The 21,095-nt window shown below is 40.1% G+C and overlaps 1 protein-coding gene and 1 pseudogene across 2 annotated transcripts; one reads left to right on the top strand and one right to left on the bottom strand.

The window, feature by feature from the left end:
• Positions 1-5,505: 5,505 nt before the first annotated feature.
• On the top strand, positions 5,506-12,868 carry LOC148853712 (28 kDa ribonucleoprotein, chloroplastic-like). The gene is made up of 4 exons (XM_088983978.1): positions 5,506-6,097; positions 6,192-6,293; positions 11,699-11,980; positions 12,539-12,868. The coding sequence occupies exons 1-4, from the start codon at positions 5,555-5,557 to the stop codon at positions 12,602-12,604; spliced, it is 993 nt and encodes a 330-aa protein (XP_088840104.1). The 5' UTR covers positions 5,506-5,554; the 3' UTR covers positions 12,605-12,868.
• A 3,738-nt stretch (positions 12,869-16,606) lies between these two features.
• Positions 16,607-18,486, bottom strand: LOC148853711 (cytochrome P450 86B1 pseudogene; annotated as a pseudogene). Its single transcript, XR_016113386.1, has one exon. The product of XR_016113386.1 is annotated as a cytochrome P450 86B1 pseudogene (transcript).
• Between the last annotated feature and the right edge of the window lie 2,609 nt (positions 18,487-21,095).

Genomic DNA, 21,095 nt, shown 5'->3' with positions numbered 1-21,095 from the left:
CACTTCGGGGCTCTTCATCCTTGGTAGAGGCTTCGCTTGCACCGGTCTCCTCGTCATCATCGAACAGGTCACCGTCACTTTCTATTTCGGAGTCCGGATCTTGGGCAGCTTCGATGGCCATCTCCTCTGTGACCCTCAAAGTAGTTATGACACTGAGGTCGAGCTGGGGAAACTCACGCCAGGTCCGCCACCAGCTAAGTTTAAAACCTTTGCGGTAGCTCACCGTCCCCACCTCGACCATCTCCCTCCGGTACTCCGTTGAAGTCTTGTACTCCTCGACGGCTGATGAGAATAAAAATTATCATATTTTTATCCCCAAATATTTAGTCTTTTATACTTAATTAGTAGTTAATTGGACTCATTATTCTTGTATTTCAATTCAAGGCAAGCAATAAGTTGACAGGAGGGAAACAAGGCTAATCGGATGATTTTGCACAGTTTCGGCACCATTCAGTAATCTGGGCATAACTCTCACATCCGGACTCCGATTGGGATGATTCAAGATGTGCCGGAAGGATAAGGGAGAATCCGCAACTTTAATGTTTTGGGTTTGATAGATTCAGTATGCATCAAGTTCAAAATTGGGCCCAAAGTCGAAGAAAATTCATAGTAAAGCCCAGTTCACAACTGAAGCCCAATTCGCATAAAAGCCTTGTAGCATCTCAATTTAGTAAAGAATCCCAACTCAAATTCAAGAATAAAGAGTCCTATCAGATATTAAGTTTCAATTGTAATTCTAGAAAGATAAAAGATTGAAATTGCTAGATAGGAGAGGATATGATTAAATCTAATTAGGACTTTCTATTTTTAAGAAAGAACTCCTAAGAGGAGTTGGACACATCTCCTCCTCCTAAAGCTATATAAAGGGGGGGGGGGGGGGAACTAGCTTTTGGGCATCAAGCATTCAAGCTCTCTCTCAGAAGCAATCAAGAAGACAATCAATAAAGCTTCAAGAAGGAGATCAACAAGGCAAGAAGGCTTCAAAAAGGAGGTGGCGGCAAGGAGAAGACAAGATCTCAGCTTCAAGGGTGACATCATGAGTTCTTTCTTACCCTTGTTTGTTTTATTTCCTTTATCATGAATTAATTTATTTGTAGCTAGGGTTGTGGGAAGCCTAACCACGACAATGAATTGATTTTTATTCTGATTTATCCAAGATTGTTATTTTCATATTTTCTATGAGTTATTATGCATAATGCGATTAAGAGCTTGGCCACTTCTTAATTGATTTGGTTTTTGTGAATGAATCGAGAGAGGAATTCACATAATCGACTGAATATTCATAGTGTGAATTGAATGGTATATAGAAATATATATATACATGATTCATCTTATGATATAAGTTTTTCTAGTCGAGAGATTGAAGGGTTACTTGATAGAGGCAAATTTGATATGTCTTGAGAGGGAATATTAAATAATTTTGGAAAAACTTCAGCTTATGAAAATAATAAATTGTCTTGGTTAATTTAATAAATGGATATCCATTGGAAGGGTTAGGTGGACCAACAGTCCAAGCGCTTCTAATTAGATCGTTGCAAGTTTTGTTATTGATTGCCCTTATTTTTATTTCTTTTTCTTCTCTTCTTAATTTTTAGTTGTTCTTATTGTTAGATCTGAAATCCAGTTGTCCAAATAATTAAGGAAGGCTATAGTTCTAATACTTATTTTGTTAAATCCTCATGGGAATGATATCTTTATACTACTTGATAACTAGTGCACTTACTAGGGTTTTATAATTATAGCTATCAACGGCCTTAACCTTAGCCTCCTCCACTGCCTAAAGGAGTATCTTAGTCTGCTCCTTCAAGTGAGCCTCAAAGTTCTCCACCTTCCTCTTCAGCGCTGCCTTCCGCTCCGCGAGCTCTTTCTTCAAGGCCGCATCACGCTCTTCGAGCTCCTTCTTCTCGGACATTAGCAATGTGATCAACTCTTTCTTAGCCCACACGTCCTTCTTCAGTTGGTTATTTTCGTTGCGGGCTAAGTTTAGCTCGGTGTGGGCCTTGCGGGAAGACTCCTCGGTTGTGAGGGCCCGCTTCAAGTTCACCTCGAATTGATAAGCCAAGGCGTGGATGGTGGAATTCACCTGCCAAGGGGAGAAAACAAGCGTCAGCATATAAAAAGCCAAGTACAAGACAGATTGAAAAATACAAGTTCGAAAACTTACCACCATGCAATGAGTAGCCGCTCAGGCTCTGAGCTGAGCAACCGGCAGTTCAGCCCAACTAGCAACCTCCTCGGCATACAATGCGCCTTTGCTCTTGAGGAGGCCGAATTTCGGAGTCAGAATGCTCTGAGCAGTGTCGTCGCTGCTTGAAGAAGCGACAACTGCAGGGGCAGGCTCCGAAGACGTAGCCTTCTTGGGCGCGTGGGGCGGGGAGAGCTTGCCCGATTCTTCCTTGACCAAGTCTATCAAAGGAGGTTGCTCGGCGGTTTATGGCTACTTAGGCTCTAGAACGGCAGCCGGCAGGGACTAAATGCGATCTCTTTTTGAAGCTCTCTTCTTTTTCCCCTTCTTCATACTCCCGAAGAGTTCGTTCATGGGGATGTCCATGATAGCTGCAAAAAAAGCGAACTGTCAAAAACAACACCAAAATAAAACAAAGGAAATACAATAAACAACGACTTACCAGGACTCAGACTGGCCTGCACAAGCTTCTCCTTGGTCACGAAGTCTAGGAACTTAAAATCGAGCTCCGCCCAAGATCAGAGTGCCTCCCTTGTCTTCAGGTCAAATCGGACTTCAAGGTCCTAGATGGCTGCCCTCCAATGGGTCGGAAAAGGCCACCCCTCGGTGTTGCGGACCACAAAATAGCGCATCTTCCAAGCTGGGACCTTGTTCGGGAGCTTGTGCAAGAGTTTGAAGCCAAGACGAGGTGATAGGTAATAAGTTCGTCTATGCTTGGGCAAAACACTGGATGAGTTCTTTTTAATGGAAAGAATAGAGGAAAAGATGTCGAGATCGAGAGGAAGGTTGTGGTCGTGGAAAAGAGAAATGGTTCCTACGATGTTGCGGATGGAGTTCGGGTGCAATTGGTCTATGGTGATGTTGAACAACTTTATGACTTCGACCATCAAAGGGTGAAGTGGAAGACAAATAACAGCTACGAGTTGTTCCTCGAAGATCATGATCTCATCATGACCATGCTCCCAAGGGAAATTACCTAAGGTGATACTGTAAACGAGGTTGTTTGGTAGTCTATACCGGGCTACTAGGGATAGGATTCTATTCGCTGTCATTGTCGATGGGCCAAAGTTATCTAGCAGTCAACCTCGATGTGAGGTGGAAGCCAGGTCACCAGGGGCCTCTCGCTCCCCCTGGGGTGAGTCCACATCGAGAGGACTGCGGGTCGCATCTTGACCTAAAGTAACCTCCTCGGTAGGACGAGGATCTACGGCCTGAGCCGAGGTACCCACCTCGGCTCTAGCGAATTCACCACTTCCGTCTAAGAGGCTATCAAAACTAAAGCTGGACATAATGGAAAGGCACAGAATCGAAAAAGAGAGCTAGGGAAGACTCACCAAAAGAAAGACCGGAGAAGGGAAGACGACCTCGGGAAGACACTGAACTGAAGGACTCGAACGCGACCTTAGATTGCGGATTATCAAACTTGTGGCGAAGAAAATGAGTCCCTTGCCCCCTATTTATAGCTGGTGTGTCTGGGAATCAATGGGCGAGATCGTCACGATCCAACGACTCCTAGGAAAACTGGTTGCACGACCCCCGAGGTTGAAATCGGTTTAGCGCATGTTTTGACGTCCGCGGAGTTTATAAAATGGTGTGACGTGCACGTACACCAGACATGACTTAGGTTATTCTTGGTTGAGTCGGGTGACCGAACATGTCTGACCAATGATTCGCCCGTCAAATCGCCTAGACCTCATAACAAATCCACCTAGACTCGTCATGAACTCCCCGCATCAGGTTAAGACCCCTGTCTCGAGGAGTGGGGGCAATTGTTGAATGGTGATTTGGGCCAACCTAGCGAAAAGGGGACATGTGGACATGACCCGACTAAGAGATGGCAGGTTAGCCTGGTAAGATTAGTTCACAACAATTGAGCTCAGCACAAGGCTCACATCGGCACAGGGTCACCTCGGCACAGAGCCACCTCAGCATTCAATCCAGTTTGGAACTAAAAGACTGAAGTATCAACTCAGGGCTACTGACCTGGATCGCCACGTAATGATCCCGGAAGTCTCTCCAACAAACTCCGAACCTCACGGGATCATGCCACGTAACGGCAGGCATTACCTTCTCCCCACCCGATTCGGGCGGAATTGATAATCTTTATTAGTTGATAACGTTACTCCCCAATTAAAGCGGAAACGAATCCCATCAAGACGAAGATCCCGAAACCGATCCACAAAACCCGCGAGGGCTCAACTATATAAAGGCACTAACCCCAATGACACAAGGTATGCGTGATTTTTCTACTCTCTAGTTCTCTAGCTTTTAAAGCTTTTTCAGCTCGCAGCATAGTTTACTGACTTAAGCATCAGAACAACCCCGTTGGGTCAGCCACCTCGAGTTCTTTGATCCGTTGTCTTGCAGATTCACCTAGCTCGTTGCCTGGAAGCTAGATCATCCTTGAGCAGGAGTAGTCAAATCGCGCTACATCATCTTTCACTCCTCATTCGATACACTTACACACGTGTGGGAATTGCTTTGGTGGGGGTGGGGATTAATATGGATCCCCGATCAAGGTCGGGATTGGGGTGGGTCATGAGGCCTCCACCCCACCCTAACCCCTGCTTGACCTATGAAGGGTTCCATGTAGGGGTGTCAATTGGACTGGATTTGGTCCAATCCAAACCAATGTGAGTCCATTACAAATGATCAATCCAATCCAGTCCAATAAATATTTTAGAACTGTCCAATTCAATGTCTTTTTTGATAGTTTTTTTTTATATGTTGTCCAATTCAAATGTCTAGACTGTTCAAATTTATTTTACTTTGGATTAATTCTAACCTAAACCTCATTGATTGACACTTATATTTTTATCTTCTATCAAATGGATCATACATTATCTCAATCCAACCCAATCCAATATAAATTCATTATGGATGGATCACGTCCAATTCAATCCAATAAATACTTTGGACCATTAAGTCCGAACTGATCCCATTCAATGTGTTGTTAGTCCATTCAATCCGTCCAATTGGATTTTGATATGGGGTCCAATCCAAAACCGATCTATCACACATTTACACTCTTTACTTCCATGCCAGTGTCCCAGCACGGCCGGCCCGCTAAAAGACAGGCAGCCTGCAAAATCGTGCCGGGCCATTATACGGATGCACGCACCAACAACCTCTTAATCTCTTATGTCCTCACGAGTCGCGAGTCCACGAGGAGAATCGGTCTATCAACAAAATGAAAATATCTAAAGTACTAGATGAAGCCTGAAGACCTCTCTGGTTCGGCCCGTTCTGGCCGTTCTTGGACCGGCTGTTCGCTTTGGAACCCTCATTCTCTATAAACTCCGCTCCCTCTTCTATCCCTTATCCTCTCCCCTCCCTCCCAAATTCCAAATCTCTCTCTTCTCGGCCACCATGGCTTCTGTAACTAAACCTCTATTCAAGACTGTATCAATGGCGGACAGATACTTAACCTCTCTCCCAACCCTCTTCACAACCAAAACTTCATCCCCATTTCTCTCTCTCCCTTCTAAACCTATTAAACTTCTTCATCTCTCATGCTCTTCTTCTTCGTCACTTCCTTCGTGGATGTCTCTGAAAAAGAAGCTTTCTTCTTCGACCATAATCGCTCTAGTAGCACAGACCTCCGACTGGGCTCAACAAGAGGAAGAGAATGAGGTTGAGGAGGAAGGGTTCAATTGGGAGAATCAAGAGGGCGAGGAGACCGAAGCTCGTTTGTCGGATTGGGAAGGTGAAGGGGAAGATGCGGCGACAGAAGGGAGTGCGCCTGAAGATGGAGAAGAGAGCGGCGTGGACGGGTTTCTTGGGGAGAGTGATGAGTCTTATTCGGAACCCCCTGAAGAGGCAAAACTTTATGTTGGCAATTTACCTTATGACATTGATAGTGAGAAGTTGGCTCAGCTCTTCGACCAGGCTGGAGTTGTTGAGGTTGCTGAGGTAACTTTTTTGTTATTACCGATGCTTAGTTTCTGCATATATGTATTGGCTAGAAGACTTCTTGGGGGTTTTATTGCGTTTTTTTCATTTTTAGGTAATTTACAATCGAGAGACAGATCAGAGTCGTGGGTTCGGGTTCGTCACGATGAGTACTGTTGAAGAAGCGGAGAAAGCTATCGAAATGTTCAACCGTTACGTAAATATTTGTCCTCCTTTCTTTTAAATTTGCTTATCTATTCGTTGATTATTCATTCTATAGCAGTTAGTTTGTAGAAATTGTATATTTGTCTAAAAGGTTATATGCATGGATAAGAAAGTGAAAAACGTTGTTTCAATTTTATTAGTCATTTACGATTTTATTATCGTATCCTGTTGATGGAGTTTTTACTTGGTTATGTTGATTTAGGAGGGTGTATTTCTCTGCTTACAGCTTCCTACTCTGTTGGTTATAGTCAATCCAACATATGCTTATTGAGTTTCCTTTTGTGTTTTTTTATCAATCTCTTTGAGGTCTGTAGCTTTTCTGTCTAATCTGTAAGTCTATTTTTTGGTTATTCATTTCTTATCCACTTGGGCGACATGATTATTTAACTATGTTTTCCAATTACTGGCAGGGCATAATATGAATAGGTAATTGATCAGTGGTTTGGCGCACCTAGCTGCACAGGCGAGGCACATTTTAGGGTATGTGCCTCACCTAGGTCCTAGGCGCAGCCCTTTCAAAAGGCGAATGCCTGGTGCACCTAGGCGTGCATGCCTGATGCGCCTCGCACCTCAGCCCAGGCATGTGTCTTTTGAAAATTTGACGCTTTTTTTTCTCTGACTCCGAGAACCCCCTATTTGCTAATGTTCATTCATTCATCCTAATACGATTTTTTTTGGGCTTGCCTCAAGGGGCATGGCACAAAGGTGGCTCGTAGAATCAGGAATGTAATATGTTTTACATTACATTAGCTACTTGAAGTAATGCAATTGAGTGAAAAAAGAGATTAGAGGTTTTACATGCTTGAAAATGTTTTATATGTTTGATCTTATTTTTAAATTATCATTTGAATATGCTTTACATCTTATGTTTATGTATTTTAATTTTAGATAATAGGTTTTTTAAAACATTTATTTTAAAATTTAAGTTTATATTTTTTATTAATATTATGTTAATATTTTTATTTTTTTGAATGTTTTTACTTTTAGCATTTTTTTGGGTACTTTTACGCCTTGCTCCTCAGGCACAAATTGACCTCTGCATCTTTTTTGCGCCTTGCACTTTTAAAACACTAGAATTGATACAGATTTTTTTTTTTTCTGAATTGAAATATCCAAGAAGGAAGCAAAATTCATTATGAGGTTTCTAGGTTAATTGTGGTTTATGCCATCATCTGGAAGCAATAACTAGCTAAGTTTTATATAACATCCAGCCTCTTATGAAAAAAAAGCATATAGAGCACAAGTAGGCTTGCACTCTTACTTGGTGGAGTCTATACCTTTGTTTTTTAAAATTTAGACTAATTAGGATAAAGCACTAGCCAAGTTTAAGTCTAGCGATGAGTATGTTAACATTTCATGATGCTTGCACTCTTACTAAAAATTTTTGGTTTTCAACTTAGAAAGATACCTTAATTATTCCCATAATTAGAAGTGGTTATTTTATTGGTTGATCCTGATAAAATTTTCTTTGTAGTGCATTATTGAATTATCATAGATATTATAAATGAAGTTAGTACAGTGTTTTAAAGGCGTGGGAGGTGTACACCTGGAGGCTCTCCCAAAATGCCCCAAGGCGTATGCTAGAGGCACTGACACCTCTTGTGCTTTTTTCATGAGGCGTGCTAGGGGCATACACATCATGCGCCTCATGCACATCTTATATAAAAAGATAGAAAAAAAAGGAAAAAGAAAAAAAAAAGGAAAGGAAAGGAAAGGAAAAGAAAAAGAAAGAGAAGAAAAAATAAAGAAAAAATGAGATCCCCCCTTACTCTTCATCCTCCTCCTAACCCCCCTCCTCTTAAGGAGGCTTACACCTCCTTGTGTTTGGGAGGCTTACGCCTCTTGCGTTCTGAACTACCTAACGCCTATAGGTAGTGGAACACCTTGCATCACACCTCCGCATTTTAAAACATTGAGTTAGTGTGAGAGGTTCTTAATGTAGAAACTGCAATAATCAAGTGGAACATGCTAGCTATATGCTCATAACAGATCCTCATATCAAGAGCATTCCTTGGATAAATTTTTTTTGTGGCTCCATGAAGGTCAGAATGATTATTTATTTATTTTCTTTTTTGGGGTGGGTGATGATAGCTATTGTATTTACTTTTTTTATATTTCTTCTTTGGGCAAATTTCTTAAAGTACCCTTAAGGTTTAGTTAATTGACTAACTCCACCCCTACTGTTTGACTATTGTCTTAAAGTACCCCTACTGTTTCTGACAATTGACTAACACATCCCTTACTGTTAAGTCTCCGTCATGACTCGTTCACATGTAATATCACATGGTTGATTAATCATCAGATAATGCCAAAAGTACCCTTGAATGGGCAAACATGTCCTACCCTCAACATCACTTCCTCTGTCGAGAAAATGCTTCTGCTGCTGCTGCAACTACTGTTGTTCTCTGTTAAATCTGATCCACTAGTTTGGGTAAAAAATGGAATCTCCCTCCCTGTTATTGACTCTACCCGCTACCACCACTGCAGAAATGGGAACAACAATAGAAACAAACAGAAACAACATATGAACTGAAATTAATCAATCTCTCCGGTGGCTCCATTTGTTGCAGTTTATTCTTCAAGATTTGATAGCCATGTGAGAAATCTCCAGCACTACCGGATCATCAGGGTTTGGGTCTATTCCACCACCGTAGATGATGAGGGGACCACCACCTCCACCTAAGTTAGCTGACTACCATAACACAATCGACCACTACTCACGAAAGGGCCACTCTATGCCAGAGCTGCCAAAGGTTTCGAAGAAGAAGACCAGTTATGGAGATGTGGAGGCATATAAGAAAATATGGCAGGTCATGAAGTGCTACCAACACCATTACTAGCAGAAGAACCAGCAACTGGCTTCTCAGCTGCAGATTCGGCAATGATCTGGCAGACCACGAAGTGCTTCAGCCTTCAGATGTTTGATAATTTCCCTCTTGGCAATGATTTGGCATGCCAGTGCCACGGAGAGCTTCTGGTGAAAACATTTTCTTGGAACTGGGTTTTGAGGTGGAAGACTAAGAGGAGTTCAGAGGGCTTCTGGTGAATAAAGGAATGGACCAGGCGGTGGTTGTATGAATGAAGCTAATTGTTGGCTTCGGCAATGGTGGCGTGGCAATGATGGTGGAATGACGACGGAATGATAGTCAGACGATGAGGGCTTTTCACAGTGACAGAAATGCAAGGACATCACCTTTCTTCAACTAAGTCCTCAAATTTCCACCCCTTTCTTCAGATCTCAAAGCTTAGGAATTAGCTCATCTCTTTAGTGTATTGATTTTTTTCTTCTGATGGTTGAAGTTAGAACATCGAATCTGTGATGGGAAGAAGGAGAGCTGGATTTATGGCAACAGAGGCAACAGAGCCTTGACGCATGGAGCCACACAAGTGAAAGGAATGCAGGGAAAATACTAAAAGAGAAATGGAACCCTCGAGAAGTGCTTCTGCAATGGTTCACAGAGAAAGAGAGAGAGAGAAGAGGGTCGTGTTGGAAATAGGAAAAAAATCATTTTATCGCCATTCTGTAGAGAGGAAATGATGTAATCTGATCTCTTCATCCACTTTAAATCATTTTCCCTTTAAAAACCCTTACCTAGACGAATCTTTCATGCTGTCACACCACCGGGAGTTGCAGTGGTAACCCATGCAGACAATGGTGTCCTTTCTTCATTCGGTCAACAAAACTGTATTAAAGCGATGGTCAAAAATGTAATTTACATTTTGGCACGTTTATCTGAGATAGGGGCAAAAGTGACAATTCACCTTCCTCTGTTAGAATTTAATGATGAGGGCAATTGCCAGAAACAGTAGGGGTACTTTAAGACAATAGTCAAAACAGTATGGGTGGAGTTAGTCAATTATCTAAACCTTAAGGGTACTTTAAGAAATTTGCCCTTCTTTTTCTTGGGGGGTGAGGTGGGGATGGGGTTGCTTACTTCTTATAAACCATTTGGTGTGCCTGTAAGGACCAAACCTGATGATTGCAGACAAGCCAAGAGGAATTGTCAACCTTTTGGAAGTTGGATTGTTGGAATTGTGGCTAATCAAAAATCCCACGAGGGGACGTGGTGCCTCATGTTTTGTGCTATGTGACACACACTACCACCAAATGCAAGTGCCCTTTTTGCATGACCTGTTCTGGTCAGCTCGGCTCAGGTTGCATCTCCTAATGAACACGCCTCTTTTATCTGATGTTGGACAAACCAGTGCTAATTTATTATTAGTTAATAGTTGTATTTCAACTTGACAATTTCATAAAATAGAAACACAAACACACACTTTCAGCATTGTCTCTTTGATTCTTCTTTGTGGTTTTTTGTTCACTTGGAGCCACATATTCAAGAATAAGCATTGAGAAAATATATTTTTGAATTGATTGTTTACGAATTGATTAAGCATATACAATAGGAGATGCCATAAGAGGAATAGTAAACTGTTTATGGGTGCCCATCTTACCACCTAGGCAAGCACCTTGTGTATTGGGCGGGTGTGGGGTGCCTTAAATAATATATTCATGGATCCACCTGTAAGTGGTCTCCCAAGATTACTTCATTGCCTAGTCAACACCTTGACAACCATGCTAACACAGAACATTTTGTTTAATTTTAGGAGAAATAGGGCCATGGGAATGGAAGTAGGGAGTTGTTTAAGAATGGTCATGCTGACTTTGCCAAGGTGATTGTTTTCACTATACTTCAATATGGAGGTGATATTGAGAGGCTGTTGTCCATACAACTAGATGCTGGTGGATAGAATACTCAGGAATACTGTTCAATTGGCATATGCCTGAATTTGAAGGGAGGTTTTAATAGGAAGTGTAAAGAGCAAACCACATATTACGGAGTTAAATGTTTGATGGTCAAGAAGTCAGACACACTATTATATGCATGGTATACGAGATAGATGTGATAAGAGTAGGAGGAATATTAAATTCTGAAGCAAGCATGTTCACTTATTAAGTACTGATTTTGATGACAGATGCAGGATCAAGAAAGATTACTCACATCATATGGTTTGTCCATATAATTTGAATGTCAATTGAATATAGCAATAAAGATGCACCCATCTTTGATCTTTAGACAGTTGAACTTTCTTCCTGTATTAAGACCTGTAACAAGTTTCTGATGTCTTAATTGATATAATGCTGCATAATTTGCTCCATCTGTGTTGGGTTGGATTTCCTTTTCTTTTTAGTTAAACCAATAACAGTCGAACATCGGCCAACAGTTATATAATGTGTTCAGTACAATTGTTGTGTACTAGGCATGTCAACCATTTGTAAAAATGTTGTGTCCTTGTTTGGTGTGTTGCAGTAATTTGCTTAGTTTATACTCTTATCATTAAATTGTAACTCAATCGGCCCACTTTGTTTTACTATTTCTCCATGTGTTGAAACAGGATGCTGGTGGCAGGCTTCTTACTGTAAACAAGGCTGCTCCAAGAGGGTCCAGACCTGAGCGACCCCCACGAGTGTTAGAACCATCATTTAGGATCTATGTTGGAAACTTGCCATGGCAAGTTGATAACTCTCGCCTGGAGCAAGTATTCAGTGAACACGGTAAGGTTGTGGATGCCAGGATTGTTTATGATCGGGAGACTGGACGTTCACGTGGGTTTGGCTTTGTGACGATGTCCTCGCAAACCGAGTTGGATGATGCCATTGCTGCCCTTGATGGACAGGTAAGATGCATACTTTTTTTTAATTAATCATGTGGTTCCATTAAGAAGGATGAGAGAACAAGTGGTCTTATGTTTCCCTTGAGTGTAACTGATATTGTCCCAAATTTATTCTAATGCCACATTTTTTTTTTATTTTAAGTAACTTTTCTTTTGCTAATTATATGGATGAAGAATGGAATGCGAGCATGGTGGTGGTTAGGTCATGTGTGTATGTGTTATTTTATATCATATTTTACATTATATGATATATAACAAAAATTGCAAACATATATTATGTCATATAATATAAAATATTATATAATTTATATTTAAATTCATTGGCCTGGAACTCGGCCCATGTCTGGGCAATTCAGGCCTGGGGCCTTGGCCAGCCCCAGGTGCAGGCTATAAACCTTATCATAGGTTCTAAACCCAGCCCGACCCATGATCACCATGCAGATGTTACTAAATTATACTTGGTTTTGCTGTGTAACTAGTATATTGGCAATAGTCCTCTGTTTTGTCGTACAACACTTTTGTTAAAACAAATAACCTGGCCATGTATCATTCCTCATGCAGAGTTTGGATGGAAGAGCAATTAGAGTGAATGTTGCGGAAGAAAGACCAAGGCGTGGCTCCTTTTAATTTAGAGAGAGGAGCTTTCAGTTCTTTAGGCTCTCTTTTTGTAACTGTGTAGGTTCTATTTTGGAGGCATGATTCAATGCTCAATTTGTTTCTTTTGATTTTATTAGCTGGTGACAGGAAAGTTTTTTGGTCAGTTGGGAAGTCAGTTAACATGCTTTTTACTTATTTCTTTTTATTATTTTTTTTGTTCTGTTGGTAAAGATACACTTCCGTTATAATACTCTTTAAACCTACGAGGCAATTGAAAGGTTACCCTTGTTCAAAGAATTGGTTTTAGAAGCTAATAGCAGCATCAGATGCCACGCATCAGATTGTCTGTGCCCAAAAGGTGTAATATTTGTTTCTCTTGTGGAAGGTATGTTTATAATGGTATTTTTTTTTTAATCCTTGTTTACCGACGGTCAGTGACGGTTCAATCTTGCAGTTGGTTGGTTAATCCGACTGAATTGATTTTTAGTGTAAAAAGGCCTACGTCTATATAGATTACACACCGAGTAAGTTGGAAGTTGGATTGAGTTCTTTAATGAAATCTGGTTATCTTTCTCTCTCAAAAAAAAAAGTAGATGTGTGTATTTGTTTCCTTAAAGTAAGCAACATGGGTTTACCCACAATGAAGTACATTACTATATTTGAATTCTATTTCCCGTAAAAATAGGAAAGTGGCAGTTGAATTGAAATTTTATTTTCTGTAAAAATGGGACACCAAGTGTGTGAGTGAGGGGAGAATGGGAGGAGATGGTTGAATGTGTAAAAAGTTCAGTTAGAGTGAATGTGCAAGAAGATTGAAAATTGTTTGATATTGTACATTTTTTAGGAAGAGATTGAGAGTGGGAAATTCTCACGTCTGAAAAGTTACAATATCACACATGTAAAAGCAGTAAGAGAAAACAAAATCATAGGTGGCCATGTGTCTACATGGTAGTTGGCTTTGGGTTTCGTTAGTATGCAAGTTAATGCTCTTTTTCTTGGAAGGACAAATATCTAAATATAAGTGGGCCACAGGTCTCACTGTAGGGGGCTTTGGCCCGAAATCAGATGGACAATTTTTATCAATGAACGCAAATAGGTGGTGGCTTTTGGAAAACAAAAAATCACTGACAATTTCCTTTTTTTTATTTTATTAATACTATTCCATTAATGAGCCTACAAAATTTAATGTTGCATTTATGACGAAATTTTCTTTTTGGGATATGATGGACTATTTCTGCCAATAACCACTAATGGTAACTTAACAGAAATCTAATGGAGTGTGAGTTTTAGAGGACAAAATTCACTGGTATGGGGCTCTTTTGAGGTTTTGAAAAGTCATGGTGGGTTTTAAATAATATCCTTTCATTTTTTTCCCTTGTAGTTTTCCCATGCTTTGTTTGTTTCAACATAAAAATGTTGAACAAAAAATTCAGGCTGAAATATTTGAGCTGTATTGTACCCTCTTGCACAATAAACACTTCGTTTTATTTGCAATAAATGAATTAAAAGGGGAGCAAAAATTGCTGAATTATTTAAAGTAAAAATATTTTATGTTCATTCTCAAGAAAACAGGTGCAGCCTTAAGGTTCATGCTAGTGGCCTCGTCCCTTAGAAAAAAAAAAAAGAAAGAAAAAAATCAATGTTAAATTGATGTGAGAATTGTGCATTCGGTGAACCCTTATCCCCTGTTTTTCTTTCTGGTATCTAGGATTATTCAGTTATTTGGAGAAAAATTTGGCGAAAGAGGAGAAGAGTAAATCCTATGATTTAAAATTTAATGTAATTTTTAATATATAAAAAATGGGATGAGAGAATTACTCGCACACATGAGAGGGTACTGACATAGAATTCTCTAATTTAATGTACAGAAAAATCTGCAGGAGATCGGGACTCCAACTACATGCATTTTTATCTATACCTGTTTCAATTATAAACAGCCTCAAATAACAGTTGTATGCCAATTTGTGTTGATCAACCCAAAAGCAGGTTACAGGTCCAAACAGGAACTAAGATACAGAAGTACTAAATTTGTGAATAGGCGCGCAATGGCTAAAACTTAACCATTTCGTAATATTAACGCGACAATTACATAGAACCCTCTTAGGCTATGCCTAAATGCCTAAACTTTTCAAGTGTCCTAGATTATTATTTTTGTTTTTCCAGGCAAACTGTTCATTAGCTACTTAATTCCAATGCATAGAATTAATGAGCTATTAACAGTCCAAACTTTCAATCTTTTCTGTCTTGAAAGCTAAGAGAAATGCATGCTAATAGTGTGAGATTAGAATTAGAGACCAGTAGCTGAATGGTCAAGTTGATGCAACTGCAATTTGTGTGTGGTAAGGTCAGGGGACCTCAAGCAAATGGACCCCGGCCCGATTGAATGTAATGAGTAATATGTAAATGTATATTCCCTCTCGGGCTCCTTCGTTACTAAACACACACCCTTGAAAGCAATAACAAATTATGTCCAATGGGTAGAAGGATTACGTAATTTGTGACGATGTCAAATATGTTTTAATGAGGTGATAATGCAAATGGGCCCTTGCTTGGTTGGAATTTAATTTCTTGATTCAGTTGGAAGGTCCAACTACTTAATGCATGCATGGCTGATAGAAATCACGTACACAGCCTAACATATTGCCTATCATCTATTCCTATTGCCTAGAGTAGTATTTTTGCGGATCGGGTGCAAATTCTGCATGTTCAATTCATTCTTATTTTAGGTTTTGCTTTGTCTATTTCAATTCGTTTGCACATTGTGGATGAAGTAAAATAAAACCTGAGACAAAAGCTAACCGGCCGGATCAACTCTTATCCCTTACACTTGCATTCATTTGTACTAAAGCATATGAAATTGCACCACAAACAAATGGAGTCCAAAGAGACCGCCTGCATGTGTCATAAGTTGCATCCATGGACTATGGTGGTGGTGTTCTTCTTATTTGTACTGTACAAATTAAGGGATCGTGTGTTGTGCATGTGTAAGCTGAAAGGGGAATGAATGAACATGTCGTCAACTCAAGTGATCATGTATTATATTATATTATAAAAAACTCCACCTGTAGAGTGTAGACCCATATCTGGCCTAGCTAAGTTGGATGGAGCCAGCTCCATCCATGATCCACCCACCAGAGTACCTGTATGGATTCAATTCCCACGCACCCAATTAACACTGAAGCTTGACTTGAGGTGGAAATGGAATTGTCTCATTTAAATTAATTTCAAACCCAGTCAATGAGGCCGAATTTACGACTATTGTCTCCTTTTATTCAAGTCCCAGGAACCACTTGACCTGTTAGCAGGAGTGTCCAGATGCCACCAACCGATCCTTACCTACAAATTTTAACTAATTCAATTCTACTTTATTATACCTTATCGTCTTCACACTCTTGCATAATTTAGCACTGCTCGACGTTTTGAAGAAACCATGAAACTCTTTTAGGTTTATCTCTCAATGTGAAGAATCTGCCAACCGCTTTTTTTTTTTCTTTCGTTTATCCTGAAAACCACAGAAGGAGAAAGCGCACATCTACATATACAGATAGAATTAAAATCCTAGCTGTTAGGGAATATTGTAATGAGATAAGGTTGAGAGACTAGCTATGAGGTATATAGAGTTTGAGATAACGTAGGATAGAGTTTGACCGGCCGTTTAGGATCAGGTTGGATAAGCCTACTATTTAATTACATCAATTTATTGCCTAGGAGGGACAAAACCAATTCAAGTTCAAACACTGTTTGTATGAATCAATCTTGTCAAACACTGCTTCTCCTTCCTTAATTATCAAGTTATTTAACCCTTAAAAATGCAAGATGTCTATACTAGATCTAGACATACATCTTTGGTACATAACTTCATCATAATTATTAATTAATTCATGTCAGCTCAATTATATTAAGTAAGTCCCCCCACAAATTTGTATTTGTACTCTTTCCAACCAAACTGAGGAGCCTTAGGGTCAAAACCATTATTTTCCACCTCCGTATAATGGAAGGTGGGTTAAGTAAATCGGTAAAAATTTACAAGTATTTTAGTAAAATGCAAACCATATATAGGGGCTGTTTTATTAAATGGCCCAATTATATATCATAGTACAATCAAAGCAAATAATGTCTGCTCCATTTATGTATACATTTATTTTACGACACACACTTGAGAATTTTTTTCTTAGATATACCTTAATTTTAATTTATCAGTAATCTGTATTATTGCCCAATTAATTAATCAACAGGCCGGCTTCAAAGCAAATGCTACAGAGTACAGGCTACAGCAGCAGATTCACTTCATCCTTGGTTGGAGAGTAACCATCAAGCCATTCTTCATGTAAAGTGTGGTGGTTAATTTTGGAACAATGGTTTGGCCCTCTACCACATTAACCGAGTACCTCAATAGGATAGAAGCAGCCACCAACTTCATCTGCATGTAAGCGAATTTCTTCCCTACACACAACCTCGATCCTCCATTAAACACTGCGAACTTAAACTGGCTCTCGTTCACCAGTTCCCCATCGTCTTTGATCCATCTCTCCGGCTTAAACTCCCTGCAGTCTTTTCCCCATATGTCCTCCATTCTAGCCATCGAGTAAATGCTGTAGAACACTCGAGCACCCTTTTTGACGTCCGTTCCTGTAGGGAACACGTCGTCTTCTTGAACCTCCTTGAAGTCCACCGGTACCGACGGGTACAGCCTGAGGGTTTCTGATAGGGTTGCTTCAAGGTACACCATCTTCTTTAGCTCGTCCATGGAAAAAGTTACATCGTCAACCTTCCCCTTCTTCGACTCCCGATGGTCGACCATCTCCTTGATCTCCTCCAGAATTCGCTGTTCGACTCTCGGGTGCTCGTGTAATAGCCAGAAGAACCATGCTAGTGCTACCGAGCTTGTATCCCGTCCCGCCAAGGTAAAGCTTATGCAGAAATCTTTAAGAAACTTGTCCGACAACTTCTTCTTGCCCTTTTCATCTGGGTCTTCCATCTCAATGATCCTTGACAATAGATCAGAACGACCATTTAGGTTGCCGAGCTTGCAGTTTTCCGTCCTCCGATCGATCACCGTCTTCTCCGCGAATTTGTGAACTATTTCAACCGCCTCCTTGAATCGCTTCTCGGGTCCCACCCCAAAGTACTTCATGGGCTTCCATAACAAAGGAGGCATTACGAACCTCAACACACTGAACTCGGTGGCTAGCTCGAAAGCTTTCGCGAAAGGGACCTCGGGAAGGTCGATGGCCAAGCAGTCCGGGTCGACTCCGAATGCCGCGGTGCAGATGTTATCGAATGTGAACCAGAGGAGAACGTCCTGGAGATCGACGCTCTCCCCCGAAACCGCAAGCTTGTTTAGCAATTTCAAGAGCTTCTGGTGCACCAGGTCCTGAATGGTTTGAAGAGAATACTGGAGGAACCGTCTCGAATGCATCTCCGACGTCGCGATCTGCCTTTGTTCCTTCCACAAATCATCATCGGCGTTAAAGATGCCATCGCCGAGCAAGTCGGAGAACCTCTCCCGGAAGTACTGCCCTTTAGGGAAGTTCTTGAATCTTGTCTTGAGCATGTACTCGATGTTGGAAGGATCAGAAGTGACGATGCCATATGCGCCGCTGGTCCACATCCCTCTAAAACGAAATGTGCCTCCAGATTTGATGAGAGCTTCGGTAACCCAATCATAGGCTCGGTTGATATTGAAGAACAAGGTGGGCATGATCCCCAGAACTGGCCATAATAGGGGTCCCTTGTTGGTGAGTTTCTGAACCAAAGCTGTGAAGATAAATAGACCCAAAACAGCCGCGGCTACATCAGAAACCCTTACGTGAGCAGCCAACAATTCCTTCGTCTGAGAGAAGTCGGAGAACAGAGCCTTTTCGAGCATCTCTTACTTTGCGTGGGAGATTTTGTTGCTAAAACAGTTGGATAAAAAAACAAAGGGAACGAAGATGAGACGAACTAGATTCTAGCTAGATGATGATTTACGATGAGACCAATGGACTGCAAGTACAAGATGCTCAATTTGTATACGTGAAAAATGGAGAAAACCCAGAGTTAGCCTCTTGAAGTTGTATTTGCACCCACCTCTTTGACGTGATTTGCGTTTGTATTTAACTCTAAGTGGGACCATACATATTATTAGGGTTTTCACCATTAATGGACTCATCTCTCAACCACCTCTTAACCAAAGACTTGTAAAATAAGAAATCAATGGGAGTACGCACATCAGATTCAAATTCAAGTCACTAGCTTGTTCATGAAGCGAATCAAGTTATATGAAACCAGTGCCTTGAATATCATTTGCCTAGCTTGGTAGAGGGTTGGGGATATGAACCAGTGATGAGTTGAACTCATTTGGGTCTTTGGGTTGTAACTGATAAGTGGGATAAATGCTCTGTATTGAAGATGCTTTGTCTGAGGATACCATGAGAATTGTGAATCCTTGATTGATTAATAAATGGAATTAGACTGGGGTCTTTCAAAAAAATTTGGGTCGTTGGGCTTTTGAAATTGAAAGCTATTCCATATGGAAAATCTTTACTGTAGTGCGGCGGATACTTGTTTGTCTTGGCTTCCATTCTCTACCCCTCCCTAGCGAATGAAATCCCATTCTTACTGATTTCAATTCCAATTCTGATTCTGACTATAAACCAAACGGACCCTTAATTCATTTATATATATATATATAATGGTGAGTCGGCTTTAAGTTTGATTAGTAGACCGATCATGGTTGTTGGTTTTATAAATATACTAGCAGAGTTATTAAGCGAAGGCTAAATCATAGAAATGGTCATTTACTAAAATAACCCTTATAGTTTCATGGACTTTCTAAAATCTACCCTATAGTTAAAATTTTACTAAAACACCACTTATAATTTGTAATGGATTTAATCAATCTTCCATTAGACGACAGTGGAAAATGACGATGTTGACTCTAATGTTCATTTAAATAAATTTAATAAAAATAAAAATAAAAGTACCATTTTTGCCCTTTATAAGACACAGGAAACCACTCTATTGGCTATATTTGGTTAATTTTGTTTTCTGTACAAAAAAAAAGTGTTAAGGGTATTTTTGGAATACAAAAATCATGGGCCTAATGGCAAAACAAACACTCCTTAATGAAAGGTTGATTAAGTAAATAAGTTGTAAAATATATGGGATGTTTTAATAAAATGAAAACTATAAGGTAGGTTTAAATAAATAAGTAAAACTATAAGATGTGTTCTAGTAAATGACCCTAATAGAATCACATAAGAGTATACAATTATTTTATATTTTAAACTATTTAAATAATTAATAATTATTCATATTTTATATACTACTTTTAATAAAAATTTTTATAATACAAAAATAACAATAATTAATTTCAGTTAGGTTTATTCATCAAATTGATGAAACCGACCAACCCGATCAACTCGACCCGAGTTGGTTGGTTTTCTAGTATATATTTTAGGTCGGCTTTGGTTCAAAAATTTCCTAATTCGACCAAGTTGGATCAATTTCACTTAGGTCATTTGTAAACCATCCAAAATCGAACAACCTAACCATGGATAGTAATATATTATATTTTTAATATGGAAAAGTGGGAAATTTCTCATATTTCTTAATCTAAAATGTTTTATATCATAAATCTAGTTTTTAAATTTATTTTTTAATAATTGCAATTGAATTTTTAAAATTAAAAAAAATTAAGTTTAAATCTTTTGAACTGACCAACCAAAAAAAAAAATCGACCCAAACCGATTCAACTTGAGTGAGCCAAATAATCTACGATCGAACCGAACCAACTCATGAACACTCATAATTTCAACTAAATTAATAGTCTTGATGATGGGTGATTTGGCCTGACCTAATAAGTAAATGACACGTGGATGTGGCCTGCCAGTCAGATGACAATTCAGCATGTGGTGCCACATCAGCAGATTGCGGGACCTCAGGTGCTCGGTCACTTCGAAGCCAGAGCACCTCGATACCCACGTACACCAAGGTGCCACATAACCGAACCTAGAAGCTCGCTAGTTGTCTGAACTTCTCAGGATCATACCGCGTAATTGTAGGTCTTATCCTCGCCCCGCTCGAATCGAAGGGAAACGGTAAGCCTCATCAATTGGTATGTTATCCTCCTTCTGAAGAGGAACAGATCCCTATGTCATGGGCCAGGTATTCCGAGAGCATTTCGTGAGACCCACAACGGCCCAGCTATATAAGGGCATCAACCCCTAAGATTCAGGTATGCCCGATTACTTGCTCACTAGCATTCTAGCATTTAGGCTTTCAGCTTGCAATTAGAATGCAATACTAACTTAAGCATCAGAGTGACCTCACTAGGTTAGCTACCATAGGTTCTCTGATCCTTTGTCTTGCAGCTTGGTCCAGCTCTCTACGCGACTAGTGTCTAGGTAATCTTCCAACTAGGAGCTTCCAGATCGTGCACCATCAATTGGCGTCGTCTGTGGGAAACGATTAAAAGGTCAACCTCACACCTCACCTTACTTTCTCTCAATGGCATCTTCAAGCAACACCAGCAAGGGCA

Source organism: Nelumbo lutea, chromosome 4 (assembly GCF_056320005.1).
Source record: "Nelumbo lutea isolate HS-2025 chromosome 4, American lotus-T2T, whole genome shotgun sequence".
NCBI classification, from domain to species: Eukaryota; Viridiplantae; Streptophyta; class Magnoliopsida; order Proteales; family Nelumbonaceae; genus Nelumbo; species Nelumbo lutea.
Note: the sequence above shows the minus strand (reverse complement) of the source record. Positions and strands in the feature narration are given on the sequence as shown.

Excerpts from the sequence above, each read along its gene's own strand:
- LOC148853712 (XM_088983978.1), top strand. The coding sequence starts at position 5,555 with ATGGCTTCTGTAACTAAACCTCTATTCAAGACTGTATCAATGGCGGAC. Across the intron at positions 6,098-6,191 it reads GAGTTGTTGAGGTTGCTGAG|GTAATTTACAATCGAGAGAC; the intron begins GTAACTTTTTTG and ends TTTCATTTTTAG. Across the intron at positions 11,981-12,538 it reads TTGCTGCCCTTGATGGACAG|AGTTTGGATGGAAGAGCAAT; the intron begins GTAAGATGCATA and ends TTCCTCATGCAG.